The sequence below is a fragment of the Hakea prostrata genome, chromosome 8 (genome assembly GCF_041222555.1).
Source record: "Hakea prostrata isolate BN-2017 chromosome 8, UWA_Hpros_2, whole genome shotgun sequence".
NCBI classification, from domain to species: domain Eukaryota; kingdom Viridiplantae; phylum Streptophyta; class Magnoliopsida; order Proteales; family Proteaceae; genus Hakea; species Hakea prostrata.
In genome coordinates, this window is record NC_142607.1 from 47,938,178 (window position 1) to 47,963,167 (window position 24,990).

General features: G+C 37.3%; 2 protein-coding genes, 1 long non-coding RNA gene and 3 other non-coding genes across 7 annotated transcripts; 5 read left to right on the top strand and 1 right to left on the bottom strand.

The window, feature by feature from the left end:
• Nucleotides 1–372: 372 nt before the first annotated feature.
• LOC149008292 (endoglucanase 13-like) lies at nucleotides 373–9,807 on the top strand. The gene is made up of 6 exons (XM_089165963.1): nucleotides 373–570; nucleotides 646–1,059; nucleotides 1,141–1,227; nucleotides 7,984–8,133; nucleotides 8,238–8,519; nucleotides 9,490–9,807. Exons 1-6 carry the CDS (start codon nucleotides 373–375, stop codon nucleotides 9,805–9,807), a joined length of 1,449 nt encoding a protein of 482 aa, XP_089022089.1.
• Nucleotides 9,808–14,019: 4,212 nt separating this feature from the next.
• On the top strand, nucleotides 14,020–17,638 carry LOC149008293 (uncharacterized). Of its 2 annotated transcripts, XR_016175001.1 has the most exons (5): nucleotides 14,020–14,082; nucleotides 14,181–14,287; nucleotides 15,930–15,991; nucleotides 16,068–16,126; nucleotides 16,206–17,638. It is a non-coding gene; the product is annotated as an uncharacterized LOC149008293 (long non-coding RNA). The 2 variants fall into 2 exon arrangements; XR_016175000.1 differs by having other exon boundaries at nucleotides 14,026–14,287.
• Nucleotides 14,960–15,042, top strand: LOC149008294 (small nucleolar RNA SNORD25). The gene has a single exon (XR_016175423.1). It is a non-coding gene; the product is annotated as a small nucleolar RNA SNORD25 (small nucleolar RNA).
• On the top strand, nucleotides 15,106–15,185 carry LOC149008295 (small nucleolar RNA SNORD25). The gene has a single exon (XR_016175424.1). It is a non-coding gene; the product is annotated as a small nucleolar RNA SNORD25 (small nucleolar RNA).
• On the top strand, nucleotides 15,215–15,356 carry LOC149008296 (small nucleolar RNA snoR136). Its single transcript, XR_016175402.1, has one exon. It is a non-coding gene; the product is annotated as a small nucleolar RNA snoR136 (small nucleolar RNA).
• A 1,612-nt stretch (nucleotides 17,639–19,250) lies between the features above and the next one.
• On the bottom strand, nucleotides 19,251–23,170 carry LOC149008297 (receptor-like protein 13). The gene is given in 6 exon segments (XM_089167219.1): nucleotides 19,251–20,482; nucleotides 20,484–21,577; nucleotides 21,694–21,771; nucleotides 22,339–22,372; nucleotides 22,493–22,659; nucleotides 22,739–23,170. Coding segments are annotated over 6 exon segments (2,853 nt in total). The 5' UTR covers nucleotides 23,124–23,170; the 3' UTR covers nucleotides 19,251–19,387.
• Between the last annotated feature and the right edge of the window lie 1,820 nt (nucleotides 23,171–24,990).

Genomic DNA, 24,990 nt, shown 5'->3' on the forward strand with positions numbered 1-24,990 from the left:
TAACCAAAACGAATCTTTATTTTTTGCAAACTTTTATTTTTAGAAACTCCAATCCAAATCTTTATTGCAAACAGTATCTCTTTCTCATCCATGATTAAGAAATTTCGTTATCTTTATAAGATTACAATATTCAATTGCCGAAAAGTGATATTTTTGCATTCCAATAAGATTTTATTCTATGCTGAGTGCATATAAAAATGTGACAAAAATGCTAACCATTTGGCGATTTTTTCTAAATCAGATTCTTTTGGCCTTAATGATCATTCTTACCTTTCATGGATCCTCCTGGTGTTCTTTGGAATTAGAATTGTCTATAAATATTGACTAGCTCAAGAACCTGGACTTAAATTCTATACCCCAGCATTGTATGCAATGTCTTCTCTCAGTTCTCTTTCATGTCTAGGTTTCTTGCTCCTCCTGTTGCTTCATGAAGTTGCTTCTATAGACTATACCATAGCCCTATCCAAATCTTTGTTGTACTTTGAAGCTCAGAGATCAGGGAAGCTACCTGCTAAACAGCGAGTGCAGTGGAGAGGTGATTCTGGACTTAAAGATGGCAGTGATGCCGGTGTAAGCACCCTGGTCTTCTTCTTGGTTTTCTTTTTCTTAAAGATTGTTCATGACATGGTGATTTTGGGTTGACAGGTTGATCTTGTTGGTGGATATTATGATGCTGGCGACAATGTGAAATTTGGGTTTCCAATGGCATTCACTGTGACAATGCTTGCATGGAGTGTAGTGGAGTTTGGAACTCAACTTTCAGCTAAAAATGAGTTATCACATGCCCTTGAAGCTATTCAATGGGGAACAGATTACCTTATCAAAGCTCACCCAGAACCTGATATCTTATATGGCGAAGTTGGTGATGGAGATTCTGACCATGCATGTTGGCAGAGACCAGAAGAAATGGCCACACCACGGGTGAGCTTTAAGATCGAAGATGGACACCCAGGAGCTGATCTTGCCGGTGAAACTTCTGCTGCTTTGGCTGCTGCTTCCATTGCTTTCCATGAATCGAATCCTCAGTATTCTTCTACGCTTCTTACCCATGCAAAGCAGGTGAGATAACGTTGATTTATTCACCATTATATATACAAAGATAAACACTGATCGGTTCTTCCTTCTGGGTAAAATTTTCAGCTCTTTGATTTTGCTCGCAATCACCTAGGCCTGTATCAGAATAGCATTCCAGTTGTTTCAAATTTCTACTCCAGTAGCGGATATGAGGTAAATATTGATCCTATGAATGGCTTTTTTTCCATGCAGTTTGCTTCTCTTGAATGCTTCTTATGAGTCTTCTATGGAACAAGCTTTCAACTGGCTCTTTCACAGCACCATGATTTTAAGTCCAAAATTTTGCCCCTTAATTTGGTGTCCAACCTAATTTCACGTAAATACTTCGTAATTTTAATTATTTCCTATAAATTATTCCATGTAAATTCTCTTTCTTAGTGACATTTAATATATTGCCTTCTAAGGCTTAAATTATTGGGATATAATTGAAAAGATTTTCTGTTGACCTTAAAGATTAGAATCCCTTCATAATTTAAATTGTTTCTATAGATTCTTTCATGTATATATTTTTCTCTAATTACATTTGGCATGTTGCCTTTTGATGCTTAAATCCATAGTTCGAAATTTCGAACCGTGTCGCCGTGTCGCTCGACACAGCGACACGGCCGAAATTTAGCCAAAAGTCGGGCGACTTTTGGTAGGGGTTCGATTTTTATCGAACCCCTGTTTCGATGGGTTTTTTTGGTCATTTTGACCTGAAATTTGATGTGTAGCCTAATTTGAGGCCAATAAACACATTGGTAGTGTTATTTTGATCTAAAACATTACCTAAACTAATGTTCTTAATCGACCCATGTCCTACCATCGCGGACGAGCTCCGAAACTAAAACCTAAAACTCATAAACCAATCATTAAGTCTACATTCATTGTACAAATCTGTAATACATAAAGTCATCCAACCATATAAAATCCGAAACTCTCGGTCCTTTGCCTAGGTGGATCGAACTCCTCGCTCGTTGTCTCCGTGTGCCCCTCCAACAAATTCACATACTCATCCCATCTCATACGATATTGAAAATTGTCTAGTAATCATTAACTGCAGTTCTATGCGGTCATCTTCCGCGCCATGAGAACTCCAATTTGAGGAGTGAGAATAGGGCCAGCTCTGCATGCCATCGGATGCCCTTGTTGGTCGAATGACTCGATTGTGGAGGAGAGGGACACCATAGCTCCCATGATACGAGACTAGGGGACACCATGCTCCCATGATACGAGAACTAGAGGGGTTACTAATTCCCTTCATCTGTCCATCCGAGGGGGAGGGGACACCATATTACCCGTGGCCAATAACTGGTGTGGAGCCTACGACTCATCCAAGTTCATGGACCCCATTGACGCAATCGCCGCATCCCAAGGATTAACATAGTCATGGCCAGCTCCCCTCGATGGTGGCTCGGCCTCATATCGGGATTTCACCACGTTGATAATCACCACCATGATCATAATCCCGGTGGCATGATCAAATGACTCTCCCGGTGTTCCGGGTGGGGGCTCTTGTGTCTCTCGTAGTGGACATGTATCGCTCTCCATGCCTCCACCACCACCACCACTACCACCACCACCACCACCACCACTACCACTACCACCACCACCACCATCATCATCTCCACCGGTCGACTGCGAGGTGTGTCATCGGTTCTGTCCTCGCTCCTCCGTGCCTGTGCCATCATCCAATCCTCATCGCGTGGCGCTGCCTCGCATGTGCCCGACCCTCTTCGTGGCCATATACTCACCCACATTCCCCCGCCTTGGCTGTTTTGGGTCGGCCTCCCTCCGTTGGTCCAATCCGCTCACCCCTCGTCCAACATCCCGGTGGGGATCTTGGTCATCTTCGGCACATCAAATATTCATCGTTGATGTTTGCCTTTCATTCCGAGCGCTCCCGGCATATTGCCTTCAACCTCATATTATAGTGATAATCGAGGTCATTTGCGCTTTCCCCTTCCTCCTCGGGGTGGATCTGCTGATGTACTCCATTCCTCTCACATCCGAGTCCCAAGATCCCGTTGCATCTTCCAAGTTTGTGCACTATTGCCATGAGTACCACCATTCAGTGCATTATCACAAACATTAGTTAGAAACTCAAGTCAAAGACTCAAAACATTTATGCATCTAAGCCCTAGGATCTAACTATATAAGTATCTAACCTGATCCATGGTTTCTCTGCCCTCACCTCCACTGACCCAATGCATCTCTAACAATTTGATCTGCAATAATACAATCATTAGTATTGATTGGTTATCTAAATTATTTAAACAATTAATACAACTCACTAATCGTTTGAATTCCCAATGTCTCACCTCATTGTGGCAATGATTGGACCATCTCATCTGGCTCCAACTTCGTTATCCCGTTCGGGGCATCCATGGTTTGTGTCCAACCCTAAATGTTGCTATATTGTACTTGGGTTTAGAATATCCGCATAATTGCTTAGTTGTACCAACTACCAAAGTACCATACCTACAATGCTACAGCCCACAAGTCTCAAGCTACAGTTTACAACTACAAATCAACAACCCGATATTTACTTATCGGCCCTATGAAGAGAATGCATCGGATGAGCCGTCCATCGTGCATCGATAATATCTAAGAAAGCCCGATGTCCTCTAGGGTTTGCTGCCTTTATAGCATCCTTCATACGCTCAAGGGATGCATACAAGTGGGTCCCCTCAAGGAAGAGTCCACCATACGCAAGACCTTTACTATAGGATCTATGGTTTGCAACACTACAGTAACACATCTCAAGAAATCATCAGATGATATTGTGTACTGTGCGGCGCCCCATTGGTCGTGCTAAATTATCACAAACTCATTAAGTCAATAGACAATAAATATCATACAAGATAATCATAAACTCATAATATAAATATAATAATTTATAAGATGAAATAGTAGATAGTTATCTTACTTGGATCCAGCTCAATCAAACCACTCTGCGATGCAAACATGGATCCGAGGCCCGACTTCTTATCTTGCATGCTGCTCAAGGCGACAAAGTTTGTCGCAAATCTTGTCGGACCAGGTCGCACCAACTCACCTCCACATGATCTCCGCATCATTGCCAAAGCAACGTTATGATTGTAGATGAAGTTGGTTACCTGTCTTGCACTCTCAACGGTGTTGTGGACAATGCTGATTTTTCCAATGTCCTTCACAGCATTAGGTCAATTGAATGTGCGCACAAGGTGTCCACATAAGGTTATAATCGGTGAAGCCATCAACACTTCACCGGCCTTCTTATAGTTGGAGCCATTGTCGGTGACAATTTGCACCACATTTTTCCTACCAACCCGGTCGATCACATCCTGCAGAGACCCATGATATATCTATGGTCTTTCGTATGACCGGTAGCATCCACTCGATTTCAAGAAGCAGTTCTCCAATCACGGTATACCATGAAGTTGATGATGGACTTTCTCGTCGGGCCGGTCCATCCATCGGACATGATGGTGCATCCATAAGTATCCCAAAAGGGTTTCATACTATCAATATACTCCTCGCAGCTCTTGCTTCTCCTCTTGAAGGAGGGTGGTCATCAACTCGTAGGGTTGGGACCACTATATCCGGGCCTGCCGCTGCAATAGTATCAATCATATTCGTATAGTATGGACCCCGTGTTGTGTTTGCTGGGATGTGATTATAATAAATCCACTATGACATTGCTTTCTTTACCTTCTTTGCTATACCTTTCCATGCACCAAATATCTTGGGCTGCTTGGCCCCTTTTCTCTTGAATGTATCGGATCCCGCTCCATGGTCGGGTGCGGACGGCGTGGATAATCGGATGGTTGCCGTGGTAGTGGCACCGAATGGTCTCGAACCTGATGTATGAGGGGCCCGCCGACTCGTGGTCCGCCAAACATGCCAAATACACCACCCCTCCCCCGGATCGAAGGTCTAGCCCCCGTAGGCCTAGATGGACTAGCTCCCGTAGCTCTAGCTCGGCCATATCCCGCTCCCGATGGTGCAATCGTCCGCTCTCTCGCCATGGCCCGCCGCATATCCCTCTCCTCCCGATCTCTCGTCCACATCACGGGATCAACATCCCTATCATCATCCCGAATCATCCACATATGATGCGGTCCCCGCACCGCATCATCTAGTGCTCTGTTGACTTTCCTCCGATCATCTTTCTTCTTCCCCTTTTGTTTTTGTAAATCCCTGAGTAACTTGATTACATCTGGATGGGCCTCTGTGCATTTAGTCACATCCTTTGAACTCCCAGTGATGTGACCCTTGAACCTACCGATGCCACCCGAGTATATTCTTTTGTGACAAAAATTACACTCGTTTTATTTTTGTCTCCATCAATAGCCGTACAATATTGCCATGCTTGGGTCGGTCCTCCCTCCTCGCGATCTCTCGGGTTGTCCCCGACCCTCCCCGACCCCCGCCCTGTCCCCGTCCACCCCGGGAAGACCCGTCCCCTCGACTCCCACCAGCGCATGATGCTGTTGCATTCAAATAACATTAACAAATAACAACATCATTATAATTGTTTATACACATATAAACAATCATATATGAAATTATGAATATTGCATGTATGATATAATTATAAAAATAGTCGCCCATATCAAAACCGCGATGAAGCCACATGGGCAACACAACCAACAGTTGAAAAATACTTATATAATTATTCCATAATTTTCAAAACATTTCCCCCATTTTCCCCTATTTTTTGCATTTTTCATAATTATTGATATTTTTATTAATATCGGATATTTTTTGAAAAATAAAATAACTTATTTTTGGGTCAAAAAATATTTCGACTCCGTGAGTCCGTAGATCGGCTCACGGAGTTCCCATATGTATTTTCTATCATCATACAACCACCGTATCACTTAAAAAGTAATCATACAAGATAATCAAAATATCATTTTTTACCCACAAAAATAAAAAAATAAAATACTTTGGAAAAAATTCCGACTCCGTGAAATCGTAGATCGCACATGGTATTCAACATATATTAATTTCAAAATCATCCAACATCATATAACATGCATTTTGTGAAAAATTACTTGGATAAGAATGGTTACTTGTTTGCGAAAAACTCTCGGATCTCGCACGCTCGTCGAACAACGTGATATCCGGCAACAAGGAAGCAAGATGTCCCGTGATGTCAAGTCGCGAAATATAGTGAAAAGTGCAAAATGAGAGAGAGAGCTCGGAGAGAGAGAGAGAGAGAAATTAAAAATTCGGGTGAATTCGCCTTTTATCGCGGAGTCCGCGATTTTCGCCCTTCCGCGTGTCGGGTCCGGGGTGTCGTGTCGCCCCCGCTGGCGCATATGGCCCGTGTCGGCGATCTATGTCGCCATTTTGTACCGTGCTTAAATCATTGGGATATAATTGATAAGATTATTCATTGATCTTGAGAATTTTGTTACAAAATGTCTTCTTAATTTGAATTATTTTTAGGAATTGTTCTATGTAGATAACCACATTTGGCACATTGATTTTTGAGGCTTGAATCATTGGGGTAGAATTTGTAAGATTGTTTATTGACCTTGAAATTTTCACTATAGAATCATGAAAGAAATCACCTAAAAATCATGAGAAATAGCCAAAATATTTGGAAAAAATTGAGATTTTGACAATTTATCAGTTGAGTAGCAATATATCTCAAAATATCGCCGAATTTTCAGCAATTTTTGGACCATCTCGGTTTCACCCTCGAAATCATTTTACCCATATGACAGAAACTCGGCCGAAATTTGACCAAATGTTGCACTGTGGATTGTTATATGGATTAGTATTTTCCCTAGAATACCCTTGCAAAAACTTATAAACCCATCTAAACCTTTAGGTGTGGGACCCGTGCCTCTTTAATGGTCAACTTGAGTAGCAAATCCGAAGTCTGATTATCACCCAAGGCAGCCTTTGGCATGATTTTCACCCAAATAAATAAATCTACTCTGGGTATGGGAATACTTGATTTATTATTATTATTATTATTATTATTATTATTATTATTATTATTATTATTATTATTATTATTTTGGAATTGGTAGCTCCGTTAAGGGTAGAGACCATTACATCTACCATACCACATGCAGCGTCAAACTGTGATCAAGCAACCCTTAAATGGTTACTTGATTTCTTATTTATTCTAAGAAAAATGTAATAATATATTTAGGTTCTTAGGCTTTCCTACCAAATTCCTAAAAGTATGTAGAGATTTGTAGTTTTCTCGCACTTTTCCACCATACATTAGGAAGGAAATTCATCATGGATCCACTGAGGGTATACTTCTGATTTATTTTATCAGGGTTTAAAGGTAGGCCCCCTCATAGTATGTGGTAAAAACGTGTGAGGAGAGCGCAGACCTCTACCCAAATAGGCAGAGGATCTAGACTCAAATTTTTGTTCCTTTATTATTAGTTAGTCTCTGTTTTACTGATAGTAAAAATTCAGGCAAATCTACCATATGTAATTCTCCATGGATAGGTGAGGGGAGCACAAACTCTCTATCTTGGCTGGTAGAGCATCAAAACTCAAATTTTCTTTCCTTAATTATTAATTAGGTTTCTATTTTACTGTATGTAATTCTCTATGGATGGAACTATGTGTATGTTTTGTAATGTTTCTATTTTTGAGACCAGCTCTTACTTTACATGTTAATTTCTGTACTAAAAGACTATTCTTTGTTTAGAAGTATGCATGTAATAAGTCCGTTCTAGAAAAGAACTTTCTTACACCTTTGCTTTTTGAAAAAGAATATTTTCATATTTGACCACATGAATATTTCCTTCTTGGATGAGAAGTCTAAATCCAAGCCAAGTGATTTTTCTATATTTTTGTGTCATTTTCTTTTAAATGATTTGATCACTATAGTTGAATCAGCTCTTGCGTGTATCAGTTTTTCAGGGTTTTTCCATTATGTTGCTTTACTAATATCTGTGTCATCAGGACGAATTGTTATGGGCAGCTGCATGGCTTCACCGAGCTACAGGTGATGAGAGTTACCTAAATTACCTTGGCAGCTCTGGAACTGGTGGTTCAAGATCTATGTTCTCTTGGGATGACAAGTTCTTAGGTGCCCAGATTCTAGTCTCCAAGGTATAATATATACCAGATTTCATCAAAGCTAGAAAATACCATAATCGATTCTGCTACTCTACTTACATGTCTGATATTCATTTGTGCTTGTTTCGCTTTCACAGCTTGTTCTTGAAGGCAAAGTGGAGAACTCTGAGAACTGGGCTCAATTCAAGAGTTCGGCTGAGGAGTTCATTTGCTCCTGCGTTCAGAAAGGAAGCAACAACTTCAAGAAGACCCCTGGGGGTCTGCTGTGGTATCTGCCATGGGATAATCTTCAATACACCACTGCTACTGTGTTTATATTGTCAGCTTACTCAGATTACCTATCGGCCAACCATGCTAGTATCCAGTGCCAAGGTGGCCCTGTTACTCCCACTGACTTGATCAACTTTGCGCGATCACAGGTATGTTAATTTCATTCTTGGGTTTCACTACACCTTTTTTTTCTTTTCTTTGTTTCAGATTTTGTGGATGCTTATGAGAGAATCAGATTCCTTACCATGGAGATTCATATAAAAGGGTATTTTTTTACCTTGTATTATAAAGGTCAAAAGTCAAGTATGATAGGGTTTGGATCATCTTCTTAGAGGAGCTCTTTCAATGCATGCCCAACAAGTTATAAAACTCCTCATGCATAATATTCTAATTCAAGAATCAAGATAAATCAAATGAATCTTCTTAGATTAAAATATTACACCTAAAAAAATCCTATAACTCATTGAATACTCATTAAGATTTTTTATGAGGAAAAAAGACAAACATTATGAATATGCATGGATAATTCATTGGGTCACACCAATGGTAGTAATGGGATTATCCCATTTTCCACGCAGAGTACAAGAAAATCGTAAGTTTTAAGCATCATACAAATAGAGAACGAAAATAACTTACGGATAGCGAGCATGAAGATACAAATCATTAAAAAAAATCAACATGTTATAATCCAATTAAAAGAGGTTAGCATTACGCCTATTTTGGGCTTTAAACCAAGAGGTAAGATCCAGGGGCCAAAAATATAAAAAAGTTAATTACAAAGCAACCGAAACGGTTTGATAAGAGGCTGGTCCGTAGTAGTCTCAAAACTGAACACATTCCGAATCCACACCAACCCAAAACCAAACCAAACCAAACCAGAACTATAATTTTGCTAATTAATTCCATCTTTTGTTTGGTGCTCTTAGCCCAAAATTGAAATGTCCAAACAGAAATCGACTCCTAATTTTTAGGGAGTTGCTCAAACCCTAATAGGGATTTGTGAATGCCAAGAAGGTGGCATATTCGATAACAAAATTTGCTCAAATTGCTCAAAATTGAGCATAAATTAATGAAATTAGGTTGTTTTAATTTTTCTTTTATATATGTGTGTGGTTTCAGGTTGATTATATTTTGGGTGCAAACCCAAAAAAAATGAGTTACATGGTAGGGTTTGGATCCATGTACCCAGGGCAGGTCCATCACAGGGGAGCTTCAATAGTTTCAATAAAGAAAGATCCAAGTCCTGTGACATGCAAAGGAGGTTTTGATGCCTGGTTCAACCGGAATGCACCTAATCCAAATGTGTTGGATGGAGCAATTGTTGGTGGCCCAGATGAAAATGATGCTTATGGTGATTCAAGGCCTAACTCACAGCAAGCTGAGCCTGCAACTGCTAACACTGCACCAATGGTTGGTGTCTTAGCCAGGCTTGCCTGAAAATTTTCAATTTTTTCCCCCAAAAATGAGGGTGGGATAAGTAAATTTATGAAAAAAATTACATGATTAGCTATTTTTAATTTAATCACCTGATGTTTCACATAATCAAATTGAATAAAAGCAAGTTTGAGTTTACCAAATGAACCAAAACAGTACTGTTGGTCATGTTCCAATATCGCTGTTATGTATTGCCAAATCCATCGCCGAGAATTTCATTTCCCATTGTGGTTCACTAAGCCGGTGAAATGGTTAATCTCTAACATCGAACCCAAATTCTCAAACCTGTATTAGCATCGGCACAAGTAGCGGATAAGTGTAAAAACTCCAAAAATAGGAAAGTACACTGTGTTGGTTAGTTTTGTAAACTCAAACTTATTTTTATTCAATTTTGTTAAGTGAAACATTGGGTAGTTTGCTTTGTAAAAGAAATCTTAAAAATAACTAATCATGTAATTTTCCATAAATTTATCACCTAACAAGGAGGGCATTTTAGGGCATTATCTCTAATGAGTTTTTGGATTCACTTGATGAATGTTGGATGTTTTATCCTTTATTGTATTCTATAACCAATGTATGATATCAGCAAGCTTAATATTGATATCCATACGATTCAAAACCAATATGTATCGAGTGGGATATTTCCATTGGTAACTAATGGATTTGTTAGCTGGAATAAAAGTGGGGTGGAAAAATTCTTGAAAAAAATGTAGACTTCTCACTTTTTCTTTAAATCCCAAAATGGTAGATTGTTTGGTTGCTTGGGGTGGGAAAGTGGGAGACAAGTTTCCTTGAATCAATGAAACTTGTCTGCTGATGTGGCAGTCCAACTTTCCAACGAATCCGGATCTTCTCCCCATCCGAGGAGCACTCGCGCCCCATGGCTTCTCGACCATAAATCGGTCCCTTGGTGAAAAAAATTATTATTATTATTTTTTTCAAAAGGTGTTTTTCACAAGCGGTGTTTGGGAGGGCGGGGGGAGCACTTTGTGCTCCCTGTCGGGCGAACTGATCCGGACTCCTTTCCCACCCCCATGCTATTTTAAAACCCCACATATTTAGTGGGACTTTGGAAAAGTTGGGAAAAGTAAGAAGTGGGACCCACCCTATCATTTTTCCACAAAACCATTTCTTTTCCTTTCCTTCTCCCTTACCCCACTTCACATGGGACCTACATATTTTTTTTTCCCACCCCACCTTTAAAAACAAACACAGCCTAACGGATTGACCTTAATAGAAGATTGTTGCATGCTAACTTTTGTTGGCTACGTTGTGATCCACGACGGCATATAATTTTTTTTTGGTTCTTTTTTATCTTTTGTTTCAATCATGTCATATACTTAAAAATTAAATAAATAAATAAAAGCTATGTCATAAATTTCTTGTTTTGTTTATTCTTCGAAAATCTTTCATAGTATTTCTTTTCTTTTCTTTTTTGGGTGTAAAAATAGTGCTTTAATTCTTGATGGTAACCCAATAGGCATGTTTAATTAAAAAATATATATAACAGTTAGACTGCCATCCAGAAATTAGGATTCATCAAAACACGGAAATTCTGAGTGTGAATGAAGAAAAAAATTGAATCATGGGATGTAAATTAAGTTATATATTAATTAGATATTGAAAGGGATAACATTATATTTGATTGAATTCAAATTTGATTTGTTTATATCATTGGATATCATTTTTCAACTTATTGTGGTAGGTTTCTATTGATACGGAATCTTGCTCATCCTTTCCTGTCACGAACCTGCAAAATACGAGCAAGTCGAGGTACATCTCCGACGAGCAAGTCAGTATCAATGATATGATCTCAATTACTCAATAGAGAATTCAAGTAATTGATCACACAAAATATAAATGCTTACCTTATAGTATTTACTTGAGATCTTTATATAGGGTATGATAATAGAGTTATATTCAGAATATGACTCTAAGATGAGTTGCTTTAGGAAAGTAACTCTACAAAGAGTTCTTTAACTAACTTATCTTTCCATCAAGTTGATAGATGGTAGGAGTCTACCTTTGTCAGGTGCCCTAAACTTGTTAGGCGACTGTGCTTGTTTATGGTCGTTCCTACCATGAACTGCCTGGTTGAACCATATTAGGTAAACACAAAAGAAAGTGTCGGTACTACATTAAATAGTTCCCTTTTTTAAACACAGATCAATCACATACGATATATGTGAACAACAGATTTGTGAGTTACGCTTTGTAGTGTATGATTTAAGGAGTCAATTTTGATTTCCAACTCTGTAAAATATGATATGTAGATTGCTAAATCAATGAATGTAAACGATGTTCTTTTGTTCATTTCTCTTAGTATTTTTTGGCCTTTAACGCATCAGTCCAGAAAAATTAAGAATCATCGATGATGTTGGAGCTCGAAATCTTCCATCTCTTTGAGCTGACCTGAAACCGCCAATCTGTAGGTGTGGGGTTGAGCTCTACAATTACCTTTTACTAATTTTGGAATTTATGTAGCGATTTTTTCCTAGGAAAAACCTCAGATCATTTTGCCTTTGTTCCAAAAAGAGAAGAAAAGAAAATTATTCTCACCACTGAAATTTTGAAACAACTTTCTCTCTTGCTTCTATTGGAATTGAGATAGTGACCGATGAGAACTTTAGGAAAGATGATGTTTTGCCATCATAGTTTTGAGTTTCATGGCAATCATCTTTTACGGTTTTACCTAGTTCAAGTAACCAACAAGCCCAACAAAAGAGACGTAGAAAAAAAATGAGAAATGATGTTGATGCCAAATGATGGTGATGGGGGTTGGGTGGGTCGAGGGGTATTTTAGTCATTTAACAACCAAACTTAACTCTTTTTAAATTGTGTTAGTTGCCATGGGATATAGACGGAATTTATTGCACTAAAGGGACCCAACATTAGTTTATGTTCTACTAAGAAAAATGTAAAAAACTATTCTTTGGTGATGGCAATTGAAAACCTGCTTCCATTGATATCCTTATTCAACAAAAAATCCATATTCAAAACCTTGTTAACAAGTAAATCAATGATAATTTATTATTGGTATTTTTTCGTAGTTAAAGAAATTGATATTTTAGTTACAAAAACAACTATCTTGTTCTTAATAAGTTTTTCCTGAAATATTACATTGAAGGCAAAAAAGAAATATGTCAATATTCAAGTTAAGAAGTTGGGGTGTAGATCTGTTAGATATTAATTCTCTATATACTAGTTTTTATTATTTATAATATATTATCTTGCCTTATTAAAAAAAAAAATTCAATGTTTTTTGGAAACTAAAAATGACTTAGTTCGAAAAATAAAAATTATCTTAAAAATAATATAAAAAAGTAAACTCATAGTCTAATATGATCAAAATGACTGAAGGTCAAAATTGAGACTTTATAGTTATATCAAAATTAACATTAAAACTAGAACCAAAATTAAGGCCAAAATCAGATGAATGCTTACTATATTGGTAATGAGGATATAATTTATTTTTATTAATTTTATACAAAACATGATCATGTTTTTAAAATTTGACACATGTCAAGTATTCACTCATGAAGATTAGAATTAATAATCTCCATATGGGTGGAGGGTCCAAACTCAAATTAGGGCTAGGATCACAACCAAAATCATGGACCTAGATCAGTACCAAAATTAGGGCCAAAATCATGGCCAATATCATGGTCATAATCAATGCCAAAACCAGGGTCAGAATCATAGTCAAGATCAAGGTCAAAATCGAGAAATCCCAAGCCCGCCCTTAGCCCTAGTTTAGAACTAGAATATTTTGCTTTAACCCACCCTTATGACCAAAATCTTTAGCGCAAGCCCTATTTGAACTCAGGGTGGGCTTAGGGGCGGGTCAAGACTCAAAGCCGCCAGGGCCAAACTTGCACCCATACTTTCAACCCCCCTTCATCCCATGGGTAAAATCGTAATTTTAATGTCAAAGTTGATAGAAAACCATTGTGGGGAATTTTTTTTTTTTTGGGGGTAAATATTGACCATTAAGTGGGCAAAATGAAAAAAACATTTAGATTATAATACACTGGCGGTGTGCTATATACGAGATTACAACTTGACATGATCTAGGGTTTCTCACTTCTTAAGGTTTCGTAACGATATAAAAATCTCATCCGTTCATATCCAGGTTATTCATATTAACCGTTGATTTTGTTGAGATTTTGCCTATAAATAATATATAATAGTTCATTAGTTCTTCAGTACTTAGTTGAATCTCGCTGGATTGTTTTCTCACGCTAGGGTTTCCTCTCGTCTCGTTCTTCCGAGTCGAAGGTAACACCTTTTCTTTCATTCTCTAAGAGAATAGTTCTCTGCAAGTTCTGAGAATCTGAGAGTGTTCAAAGATTGATTCTTGGATTCGTTTGTATCAGCTTTTTGGCAGGGTAGGCGATTTCAAGATCATGGCCGGTGGGAATTTTATGGCCAGGGTTATTTCTTATGTTGTTAACGAATTAGTTGTGAATACTCTTGCTAACAGGTACAAGCTTGTGTTTTGTTCTTCTTTGATTATTCGTTTTTCGAAATGCCTGTGATAGATTCTTCGTTTTCCTATTTTAGACGCTTCTTAATCTGATCGGCGGGATCTTTTAATTCCCGATCGATTCGTTCCCTTGAAGCAATATCGTCTCAACCTTTCTATCTCTATTTGATTCTCCTGCTGTGAAAGATTCATTCTTGCAGGTCAGGAAGGTTGAGAAGATTCAAAATTAGTTCTTTTTTCTATTTAATCGTTGGCTTCATTATCTGGTCATTGCGGGTACTCCATTCCCAGTGAACTCGTTCCCTTGAAGCGAAACGAAAGTATTGTTCTGTTTCTTAATATTGTCTCCAGTACTTGCTTTGGCTGTTGGGGGTAAATCGGAGCAATTACATATATTCCTGTTTTGAAAGTTCGTTTCTTGCAGGTCAGGAAGTTTGAGAAAATTCAAAATTAATTATTTTTTCTAGTTAATGCTTGGCTTCATTATCTGGTCATTGCGGGTACTCAATTCCCTTTGAACTCGTTCCCTTGAAGCGAAACTAAAGTATTGTTCTGTTTTTCAATATTGTCTCTCAGTACTTGCTTTGGCAGTTGGGGGTAAATCGGAGCAATTACATGTATTCTTCTTACTGAAAACTTATTGAATCTGTGTGGGTTTTCTAGTTCTGTGTCAACGATGATGATCATAGAGACCTGAAAAGATGTGCGAGAATGATCGCAATTATAATAAACATCTAAGGGACTGAGTTGACAGCACAGAAACCATGCATTAGTTATTGTTTGTTTTCTCTTCTGTTCATTATGCGTTCAATTGCTTTATCGATGATGACTCCATAGACCTGTACTGAATGCGGAGATGACCGCAACATATATACATCTAAGGGGCTGAGATAATCAGTTTTGTTCTTTTTCTGTTTATTGTAAAAAGCTTCACATTTATCTTGTCGGTAATGTGCTGCTTGAATTGTTTCATTCATGTAGTATTGCATCTGTGAAGCCACATGAATGTTCTTCTCGCTATCCAGTGTGATTACAATGTTGCATTGGACGTTGGAGACCTACATGTTTGTATTTTGGTATGAATGTACAATTTTGTTGGTCTGTAATTGCTATTTTTTACTGCTTCATTTTGTTTGATAGCCTGACATTACTAATTAAGGGGGGGAGGGGGGTTGGATGTTCTGTTTTCAGAGTCTTGATTGAACTTATCGAAATTCTTTTTGTCACCATTTATGAGTTGACTGAGATCCAATGTTTAATTCTCCATTGTTCCTATTCCTTTTATTTTATAAACTTAGTTACTTTGTGAACTTTGCAAACCTGTTTCTATTCCTTAATTTTGTGAGCTTCTGAAACCGGTTTATCCTTAATTTTTTTCGGTTTTCTGTGGCTCGCCCCTTTGTTCTACTGGGTGTATATACATTGACGAAGGGTGAGAACCATTTGAGAACTGAAATTAAGCCAAATAATAATCATTAGGTTCAGTGTTGAGCTTGTCTGTTTGGTTTTGGTGTTCATAACATTGTATTAGATTTTGTGTTTATTCTTCTTCCAAATTCAATCGGGGATGGACATTACTTTTGTAATGTCCTAGTAGAGATTATGGTCTTCCCTACCTGATCCTATTTACTTTTATCAGTCCTGCCTTCCAAAGGTTTGCAGTGCGTACTTCAAAGAAGATGGAAGAAGTTTCAAATATGGGTAGGTTATGTGTTCCAAGTGTTCATGATGATCTAGGTAGTTCACAATCAAGACATTGATGGTTTATTGTTTGCAGCAATGCGGAGTAGGCAGGAATTGCAAGAACAAATAAACGAGTCATTGAAAAAATTTGAGGTGATTCTCATTTCAGCTTCCCTTTAGAGGATATGAATCACATGCACCAATTACTAATTTGATTCTAATTTGATTGTAGTCACAGAGGAAACAATGAGGAGTACCAGTGACTCAGTATTGATATGAAGTTTCAAATGAAACCAGAGAATCCCAGCATCTTGTAATGTATTGTATTTGAATGAATTTGTGCATTTTTGTATCAGGGATAAATCTCCATTGTGTCTGTGCGTCTTCATTGGTTTTTCTGGGATTCAGTACTAATACTCTTGTAATATACTTGAAAATTGAAAATTTGTTCTTATGGTTTTTCTGCTTAGACACTCAACTGTTCACATTTTCAACTGCCCCAAATTTGTATTTCATAAATCACCCTTTTAAGTGTCCTGTTATAAGAATTTTGTAATTCATTGGGTTTTGATTGAATGCTTTTACACAACGGAAGGAGCCGAATGCTATGCGTTGACACTCTGGACTTTTGCTTCTTATGAAACCGAAGCTGTATTTCTGCCCTTGTGGTGTGTCCGTCTTTGTTTTTGTGTTGTGTCTATCCCTCCTTTGGGGGTTTGATAATAGCAGATACGTATATTGTATCCATGTATTGTATTCATTGTGCTTAACTGTTACTGTGATGGTTACATTTCTCGTTCTAAAGGTTTATTAGGGTAGAGGATGATTTTGTCAATTGCATGTTTTGATCAATTTTGGTTCTTTGCTTTGAATCGCATCTATTTTTTATACTTTTTCTTTCTTTTGTGTCTTTATTTTTTACTTTCTAATTAAAGTCTTTAACTTCATACCAAAAAAAAAAGCCAAATTCATTTCTTATACAATTGAGCAGAATTTAAAGTGTACCATGAACGCTAGTTGAGAATTGCAAACGGTCGCATTTGATCAATTTTTATTTGTTAGCAATTCGAGGATTTAAAAGGAGAATTCGAAATATAGATTGAACTTTGATGTCGTTGTTTTTTGGGTAGGGGATCTGAATGGTTTAAGCTCTGTTAGCATAATTCCGTCAGTTGAATGAAAAAAATTTACTCGTATAATTTGGAAGTATCTATAAACGAATATCGTGAAAGTGACAAAAAAAAAAGGGTGATTCATGTGACCTGTATTTTACAACAAACCGTTCACTTTTTCACCAAGAAAGAAAAAACGTAAGAGGGAAAATCATAACTAAGTATATGCACTCTTCAATGAATTGAAATCACATTCTTTTCCTGTCTGCATGCCCGGACGGTTGGGAAGATGAAACCCCTTTTTTCTTCTCCATTTTATCAATTTTTTTTTTTGGCTTCATTATGTAGTTATTGCGATATTCTGTTCCTGCTAAACTCGTTCCTTTGAAGTGATACGAAAATAGTGTTATAGCCTATGGAGGGTTAGTGAAATGGTTAAGAACATCACTTCTCAGTGAAGAAGTCGTGGGTTCAAACTAAGTCATGGGTTCAACCCTTACCAGCGACGTGTAATCTCCCCCATTCCCATCCCTATATAAAAAAAGCGCCTTTGTACCCAAAAAAAAAAAGAATAACGTTTTGTTTTCTTTTTAGTATACTCTCTCTGTTCTTGCTTTCATAATTGGGGGAAAATAAGAGCAATTACAATTTTCACTCTTCTCTAGAATTCATTGAAAAACATAAAATCTATGTAGGGTTTCTAGTTGTCTATCCATTCTAGGAATGTGATTGTGTCTTTCTCAAGCAGTCCCCATATCCATCCAGTCTTTTTTTCTTTGTGTTGTCGCTTTTCTAATGGGAAACACTTACTTGCTTTTCCTTTACTAAGTGGTACTTTTGTTGTGGAAAAAATGGAAGTATAAATAGAACCATTTAATTAGGCACCCCTTACACGGCAAAGACCTGCTTTGGGTTTTGGTGATTTATTCAAGTCAACCAATTCACATCTATTTCAAGTTGCTCTTCCTTAGCTTTTTGCTTTTCTGATTGAAAACTCTTACTTGCTTTTCCTTTACCAAGTGGTACTTTTGTTGTGGAAAATCTAGCCATAGCACTGTAGCAGAACAACACATACAAGTAAATGGTTCATAATCTCACACCAGATCAAAAAATATTTAACCCAATCAATATATGCTTGAACTAAAATACTCAACTAGTTTTACATGAATCGTAATCAACTCGGATTGGAAATGACACTTGTTGTTTTAAAAAAACAAAAGCATATGTATTGTCCTTTTCTTTCTTTCTTTTTCTTTTTGTCAATTAGCTGTATTTTCCTTTTTTATCCATTATGATACTTTTAGTAGATTTTAAAAGATGATCCTGCTAGCTTGGTAGAAAATTTGAGATCACATTTTACTTACAGTAATAATTTCGAGCAAATTGCACTGACACCCCAAAATGGAGGCTTTAAAGCATTGACACCCCACTTTTTGTTTAAAAAGTACAAAGATAAAAAAATTGGATTTTCATTAGATATGTTAGTCCAATTTGTCACTGGCCTTTCAAACACTGTTTACTGTAGGAATATTTTTGAAAATAAACTGTGATTTAATTGTTTTTAGTGATAAATTGTGAACAAATATATCTAATGAAAATTCAATTTTGGGATCTCTGTCATTGCGGGTACTTCATTTCCATTGAACTCATTCCCTTGAAGCAAAACGAAAGTATTGTTCTGTTTTTTAATGTCATCTCCCGGTGAATCGGAGCAATTTTGAGGTGATTCTCATCTCAACTTCTTCCCTTTAGAGGATATGAATCACATACACCAATTACTAATTTGATTCTAATATGTTGTAGTCACAGAGGAAACAGTGAGGATTTACCAGTGAATCAGTATTGATATGAAGTTTCAAATTAACCAGAGAGAGAATCCCAGCATCTTGTAATGTAATAGATAAGGGTATTATTGTATATGAATGAATTGGTGCATTTTTTGTATCAGGGATAAATCTAAAATTCAGTATGTGCGTCGAATAATAGTCTTGAAATACTCAATTAGCGAAATGTCTGTAGTACAAATTGATCTTTGATCTTTGATGTCAGTTGTTTTTTGGGTAGGGAATCTGAATGGTTTAAGCTCTGTTATTATAATTCTGCCGGTTGACTAGAAAAAATTTACTCGTATAATTTGGAAGTATATCTACATGTATATCGTGAAAGTGACTCATGTATATTATTGATCCCCAAAAAATAGGGTGACTCATGTGACCTGGATTTTACAACAAATGGTTCACTTTTTCACCAAGAAAGAAAAACACACACACACTTCGATAATTTCTAGAGAAACAAATAGAATCTACCATATGTAGGTAGATAACTTACGGTAAACATAAGAGGGAAAATCATGAGCAAAGTATATGCACTGTTCAATGAAGTGAAACCACATTCTTCTCCAATAAGGATTGATGTAGAGAATAGTGGCAATTCCCAACAAGCAAACCACATATGAAGCAATAAAACTAGCAATGAAGGCACTCATGTCGATACCAGACTCATTGTCCATTGCTAAAGAAGATGTTGTTGATCTGTTGGTTGATTCTCCATAGGTATTGGAGCAGTTGGTGCAGCCGGAAGAGACCATAGATGATTGAACACAAAGGGATGGGTTTCCCTCATAGCTGTTGCACTCAAAAGTTGAGAATTGACCTTTCATCTCCGGTGTCTTGCCACATAAATTGTTGTGTGCCACTATGAAGACCTCCAAGTTGTTCAGTATGGCCAATTCTGAAGGAATTTCACCACTCAATCGATTATAGGACAAGTCAAGGCTTTCTATCTGCCGTAGGCTGGAAAAGGTTTTTGGTATGGAACTAGATAGCTGGTTGTGTGACAAATTTAAGGCATGGAGTCCATTTAAGGTTCCAATTTCATATGGGATATCACCAATCAGATTATTGCATGCTAAATCCAATCCAGACATATAAACAAGTATGTCACCTTTGTATACCCAAGACCAACTCTTTGTCTTGAATTCTATTTCTTCTTCTTTGAGATACCCAAGTATCCAAGAGTTGAACTCTATGTGAAATGTAGATTCGATATCTTGCTTCCTCCCAAATGAAATATTGTTCAGACATCGCGGTATGGATCCAGATAAGCTATTGTGGGAAAGATCCATTAAACCTATGTGATTCAATTGGCACAAATGATTTGGAATTGTACCATTGAAGTGATTCCCTTGCAACAATAGAATCCTCAAACCGGTAAGGCCAACACCCATCCAATCAGGAATACCACCACATAGATCATTGTTTCTTATGTCCAACGTTATCAACTTTGTGTTGTTGACAATAGAATAATGTGATGGTAAGCTAATGAATCCATTTCCTTGCAAATGTAGATGCCTTAAACTTGTTGAATTCAATATTGATACCATGGATCCTGAAAGATTGATTTTGAGAAAGATCTGCAACTTCAAGTGACATGAGTGTTTGAAATTCCATTGGTATGTCTCCTTGTAAAAGGTTTCCCCCCATGTTAAGTATCCTTAGACTTGTAAGGTTACCTATCCAACTAGGAATTCTACTTGTTATCAGGTTGTTACTGATATCTAACATCTCTAGATCCTTGGAATTGGATAATCCACTCAAGATATTTCCTGAGAATGAGTTGTTATCCAACTTCAAAACTCTCAAGGAAGTAAAGTTAAAATGTGGAGGAAAAACATGGCCGTGCAATTTATTATTGGAAATTGCTAAAAATGATAATTGGTCACAACCTAAGGCCATGTGCTTGGGAATTTCACCTATAAACTTATTGTTGGACAAATCTAAGGAATTCAATTGACTCATATTACCAATTGATGCAGGAATACCACCTTCAAAACTATTCATTGATAAATTCAAAACTTTTACAGAAGGAAGAATGTTACCCATGTTCTCTTGAAGTGATCCATCAATGCAATTATTTGAAATGTCTATGACCGATGCCGTGGTGTGGACATATGATGGTATGAGAAAATTACCCCTCAATGAGTTATCTTGTAGGTATAAAATGTCCAACCTTGTATTGTTCTCAAGTAACCAATTTGGGAACATACCAATTAGGTTGCAATGGGAAAGATCGACTCTAGTTAACTGGTACTGGTTGGACAAGAATCTGGGAATAGCATTAGACATTTGTTTGCTAAATTTGCAATTCGACAAGAAGAGTTGCTTCAATTGGAAAAGAGGAGCCCAAGGAAGATGTTGATCACTTTGTATCTCTAATTTGTCTCCAGCATTAGTAAGGTCAATCACCTCAAGTTTTGAAAGGTTAGCAAAGGATTGGAATGTGAATGTGCCTTCAAAGTCATTGAATCCCAAAGAAATGGTTGAAAGTGATGAGAGGCTGCTTATGAGAGATGATGGGATGTTTCCTCTAAATTGGTTATTAGACAAATCTAATGTTGCAAGGGATGTCAGATTTTTGAGACATGGAGGAAGGTTCCCTTCAAAATTGTTCCAACTAAGATCCAACTCCTGAAGCCTTTTCATTCCACAGAAAGCTGCAAAAGTAAATGAAGTAATGAGTTACCTCTACCACTACAACAATCATAATGTCTCTTGATGATGTATCACTTTTTTGTCTACTTGGTCTTGAATTGGGGAGATTAAATCCTACCTTGGATTGCTTGGGAGGAGCAGTTCATGTGATTCCAACTCAAATGCAATGACTGCAAGTCACTCAGACTAGCTAACCCTGCATCGTACATAAGTCAAGAGAAATCTAAGAAACACAAGAATCATCATATAATGGTTAATTCATGCAAGTATTACACTTTTAATAATGGTACCAATAATCACTATTCATTTTTACCTTGAAGTGTTGCCTTGGGAGGAGCACTCGAATTCATTATAACTCAAATCCAATGACTGCAAGTGATGTAGCTTGCCTAAAGCTGAACCAATTGGGAAAAGTAAATAGAACCATCAACATCATTGTATGATTGTTAATTAGGTGTTGTAATACTGCCGTTTAACATGGGTACGGTTAATTAACTACTCAATTCTAGATTATAAATTTTTAACAATGCAATGTTTGGGATGACCCATTGTTAAGTAATTGTTACTCAAATCCAACGACTTCAAGTTATGCAGATTGCCTCAAGCTTCTCCAGCAATCCAACTAAACTTAGGAGCCCACAATAACATTGATAGGGCTAATGTATGTACAATGGTATTCTTTCCCATGAATATTGTTTCACCCAACCAGTAAAACATCTAGAGAAAGTTAACTAATTTAGGCTTCATGATACATGGTTATTACCTTCCAACAGATTGCCTTTGAGGTTTCTAGGGTCCTAAGTGATGATCCATTGATTTCAAATTATGGAAGTATACTGTTGTTAAAATTGTTATGCATCGTAATATGTCAAACGAATTAAGGAATCCCAATACCAAAAATGGACTTCTCTTCATGCAAGTAGCTGTTTACCTTCCAAATGTGATCCTTCCAAGTTGTTAGTTTGAAGGTACAACGTCTTAAGGGACTTGAGTTCAGCCAAGGATGAAAGGATGCTTTTGTTGAAGAGATTTCCTGATAGGTCAAGGACTTCAAGCTTTCTCAACCCACCCAGTCTTTCAAAGCCTGCAAGATAACATATATATACATTGAACTTACCCATCAATGCATCCATGCATGCATCATATAAATTAAGTATATATACCTTCATTCTTGATCCAACCATCAAATAAATTGTTTGATAAGTCGAGGTGTTGCAGTTCTCTGAAGGTAGAAAATATGGTGACATTTAAGTAGCAAATACTTTTCAGACCTAAATCTTCGAGGGAGAGTTGGATGACTCGTCCAGTGGTAGCATTACATTGGACTCTCTCCCAAGAACAACAATTACCCCTACTGCTGCTACTGCTGTTACTATTATTTCCTTTCTCCGAAACCCATGATGTTAAGTGATATCTCCAATTGCAAGAAGCCTTGAACTTTAGGAGAGCAATCCTCTCCTCTTCCAAGCACCCAAGACAACAGCAATGATATTGGAGTAAAAAAACTACAAGAACCCAGAAACACTTCGCTAAATTACACCACTTCATTTTTTTTCCCAAGCCAAATAGATCACAGAAGAAAATCCTACTTCCCAAATTTTGAAACAAATGGAAGTATAAATAAAACCATTTAGCCACCCCTTACACGGCAATAAGACCTGTTTGCATTTTGTTGATTGACTTGGAGTCAACCCAGGCACATAGACACAAATCACATGCACATCTATTGCAAGTTGCTGTTACTTAGCTTTTTGCTTTTCTAATGGAAAACCTTTTCTTGCTTTTCCTTTACTAAGTGGTACTTTTCTTGTGGAAAAAATGGAACTATAAATAGAACCATCAGCCACTCCTTACACGGCAAAGACCTGCTTTGGGTTTTGGTGATTTACTCAAGTCTACCAATTCACATCTATTGCAAGTTGCTCTTACATAGCTTTTTGCTTTTCTAATGGGAAACTCTTACTTGCTTTTCCTTTACTAAGTGGTACTTTTCTTGTGAAAAATCTAGCCATGGCACTCTAGCAAAAACAACACATATAAGTAAATGGTTCATAATCTTGAACGGAATCGGCAAATTTTGACCCAATCAATATCCACTGAAACTAACCTATTCAACTAGTTTTATGTGGATTGGAATCAACTCGGATTGGAAATGGCACGTATTGTCTAAAAAAAAAGCATATGTATTTTCCCTTTTTTTTCAATTACCTGTATTTTCCTTGTTTATCCATTATGATACTTTTAAAAATGATATTTTTTAAAAATGATCCTGTTAATCTATGATTAACTAACTTGGCAGAAAAATTGAGATATCTTTTTACTTATAGTAATTAAGATTTGGGAAAATTTCTCTCTCTCCCCCCCCCCTCGGTACTTGGTCTCTAAATACTATCTTTCATAAGTTCCATCTCTGTTTCTCCAAAAAAGGTGAGCTTCTACCTCTCCTTCTCCCATAATATTCTAGAATGACCAAATTGTCTTTCATTTTTATCACTCTAATAAAATAAAGAATGCATTCTCAACAAGGGTGCGAATGTCACAGAACGAAGTCGAGAAAGCGATTGCATAAGATGGAGACAAAGATTCAGTACTACCATTACCATAATTCAATATTAGCGGAAGGAAGAGGGATGGTGGTATACACCTTTTTTTACTGGTGCGGTGGGGTTGCAGGCTTTGGGTGGGGCATCTCAAACGGGGTGGTTTCTAATGATGGGGCAGTGGTGGATGATTTTCGATAGGGTGAAGGAGGAATCAGGGTATCTTAGTAATTTTTTCTCTTTTAATTTAATGGGAGGGTATTTTGGTCATTTAACAATGGGAGTAACTGAACTCTAACCCTAGCTGTTAAGTTAAGAGTCATATATAATTTTCCCATATAAGTGAGTCAACCAAAGTTTTGACCTATTTTAAGGGAGGCAAATGTAAGAAAACTCTTTTATATATGATTTAGGATTGAAGAGGCAAGATTCGGGTTTTTTTTTCCCCTTCTTCTCTTCCTCCTTTTATTCAAAAGTCACCCGATGCACACGGCAAGACTTGCTTTGGATAGATTTATGTCAACATGTTCTACCAAAAAAAAAGATCTATGCACTTTTTTTTTTTTTTTGTGTTGCCAACCCCAGTTTCCAAGGCTTTGCCCTGACTAATCCGGTGTTCGACCTAGATCACACACCTGGCTGTGGTGGGTGAGTCTCCCAACGGGGATTTTTTACATCCACAAGGTTTCGATACCAGAACCTTGCTTAAGTGGATTAAGTTGCTTACCACTTGGACCAACCCCCGTTGGTCGACCTATGCACTTTTATTGCATATTCCTTTCACTTGCTTTTACTTTCTATGTTGGTTGCAAGCTTTAGAAAAACAAATGAGAAAAAAAAAAAACAACCATAACAAGTAGGGGATGAAAGCTTGG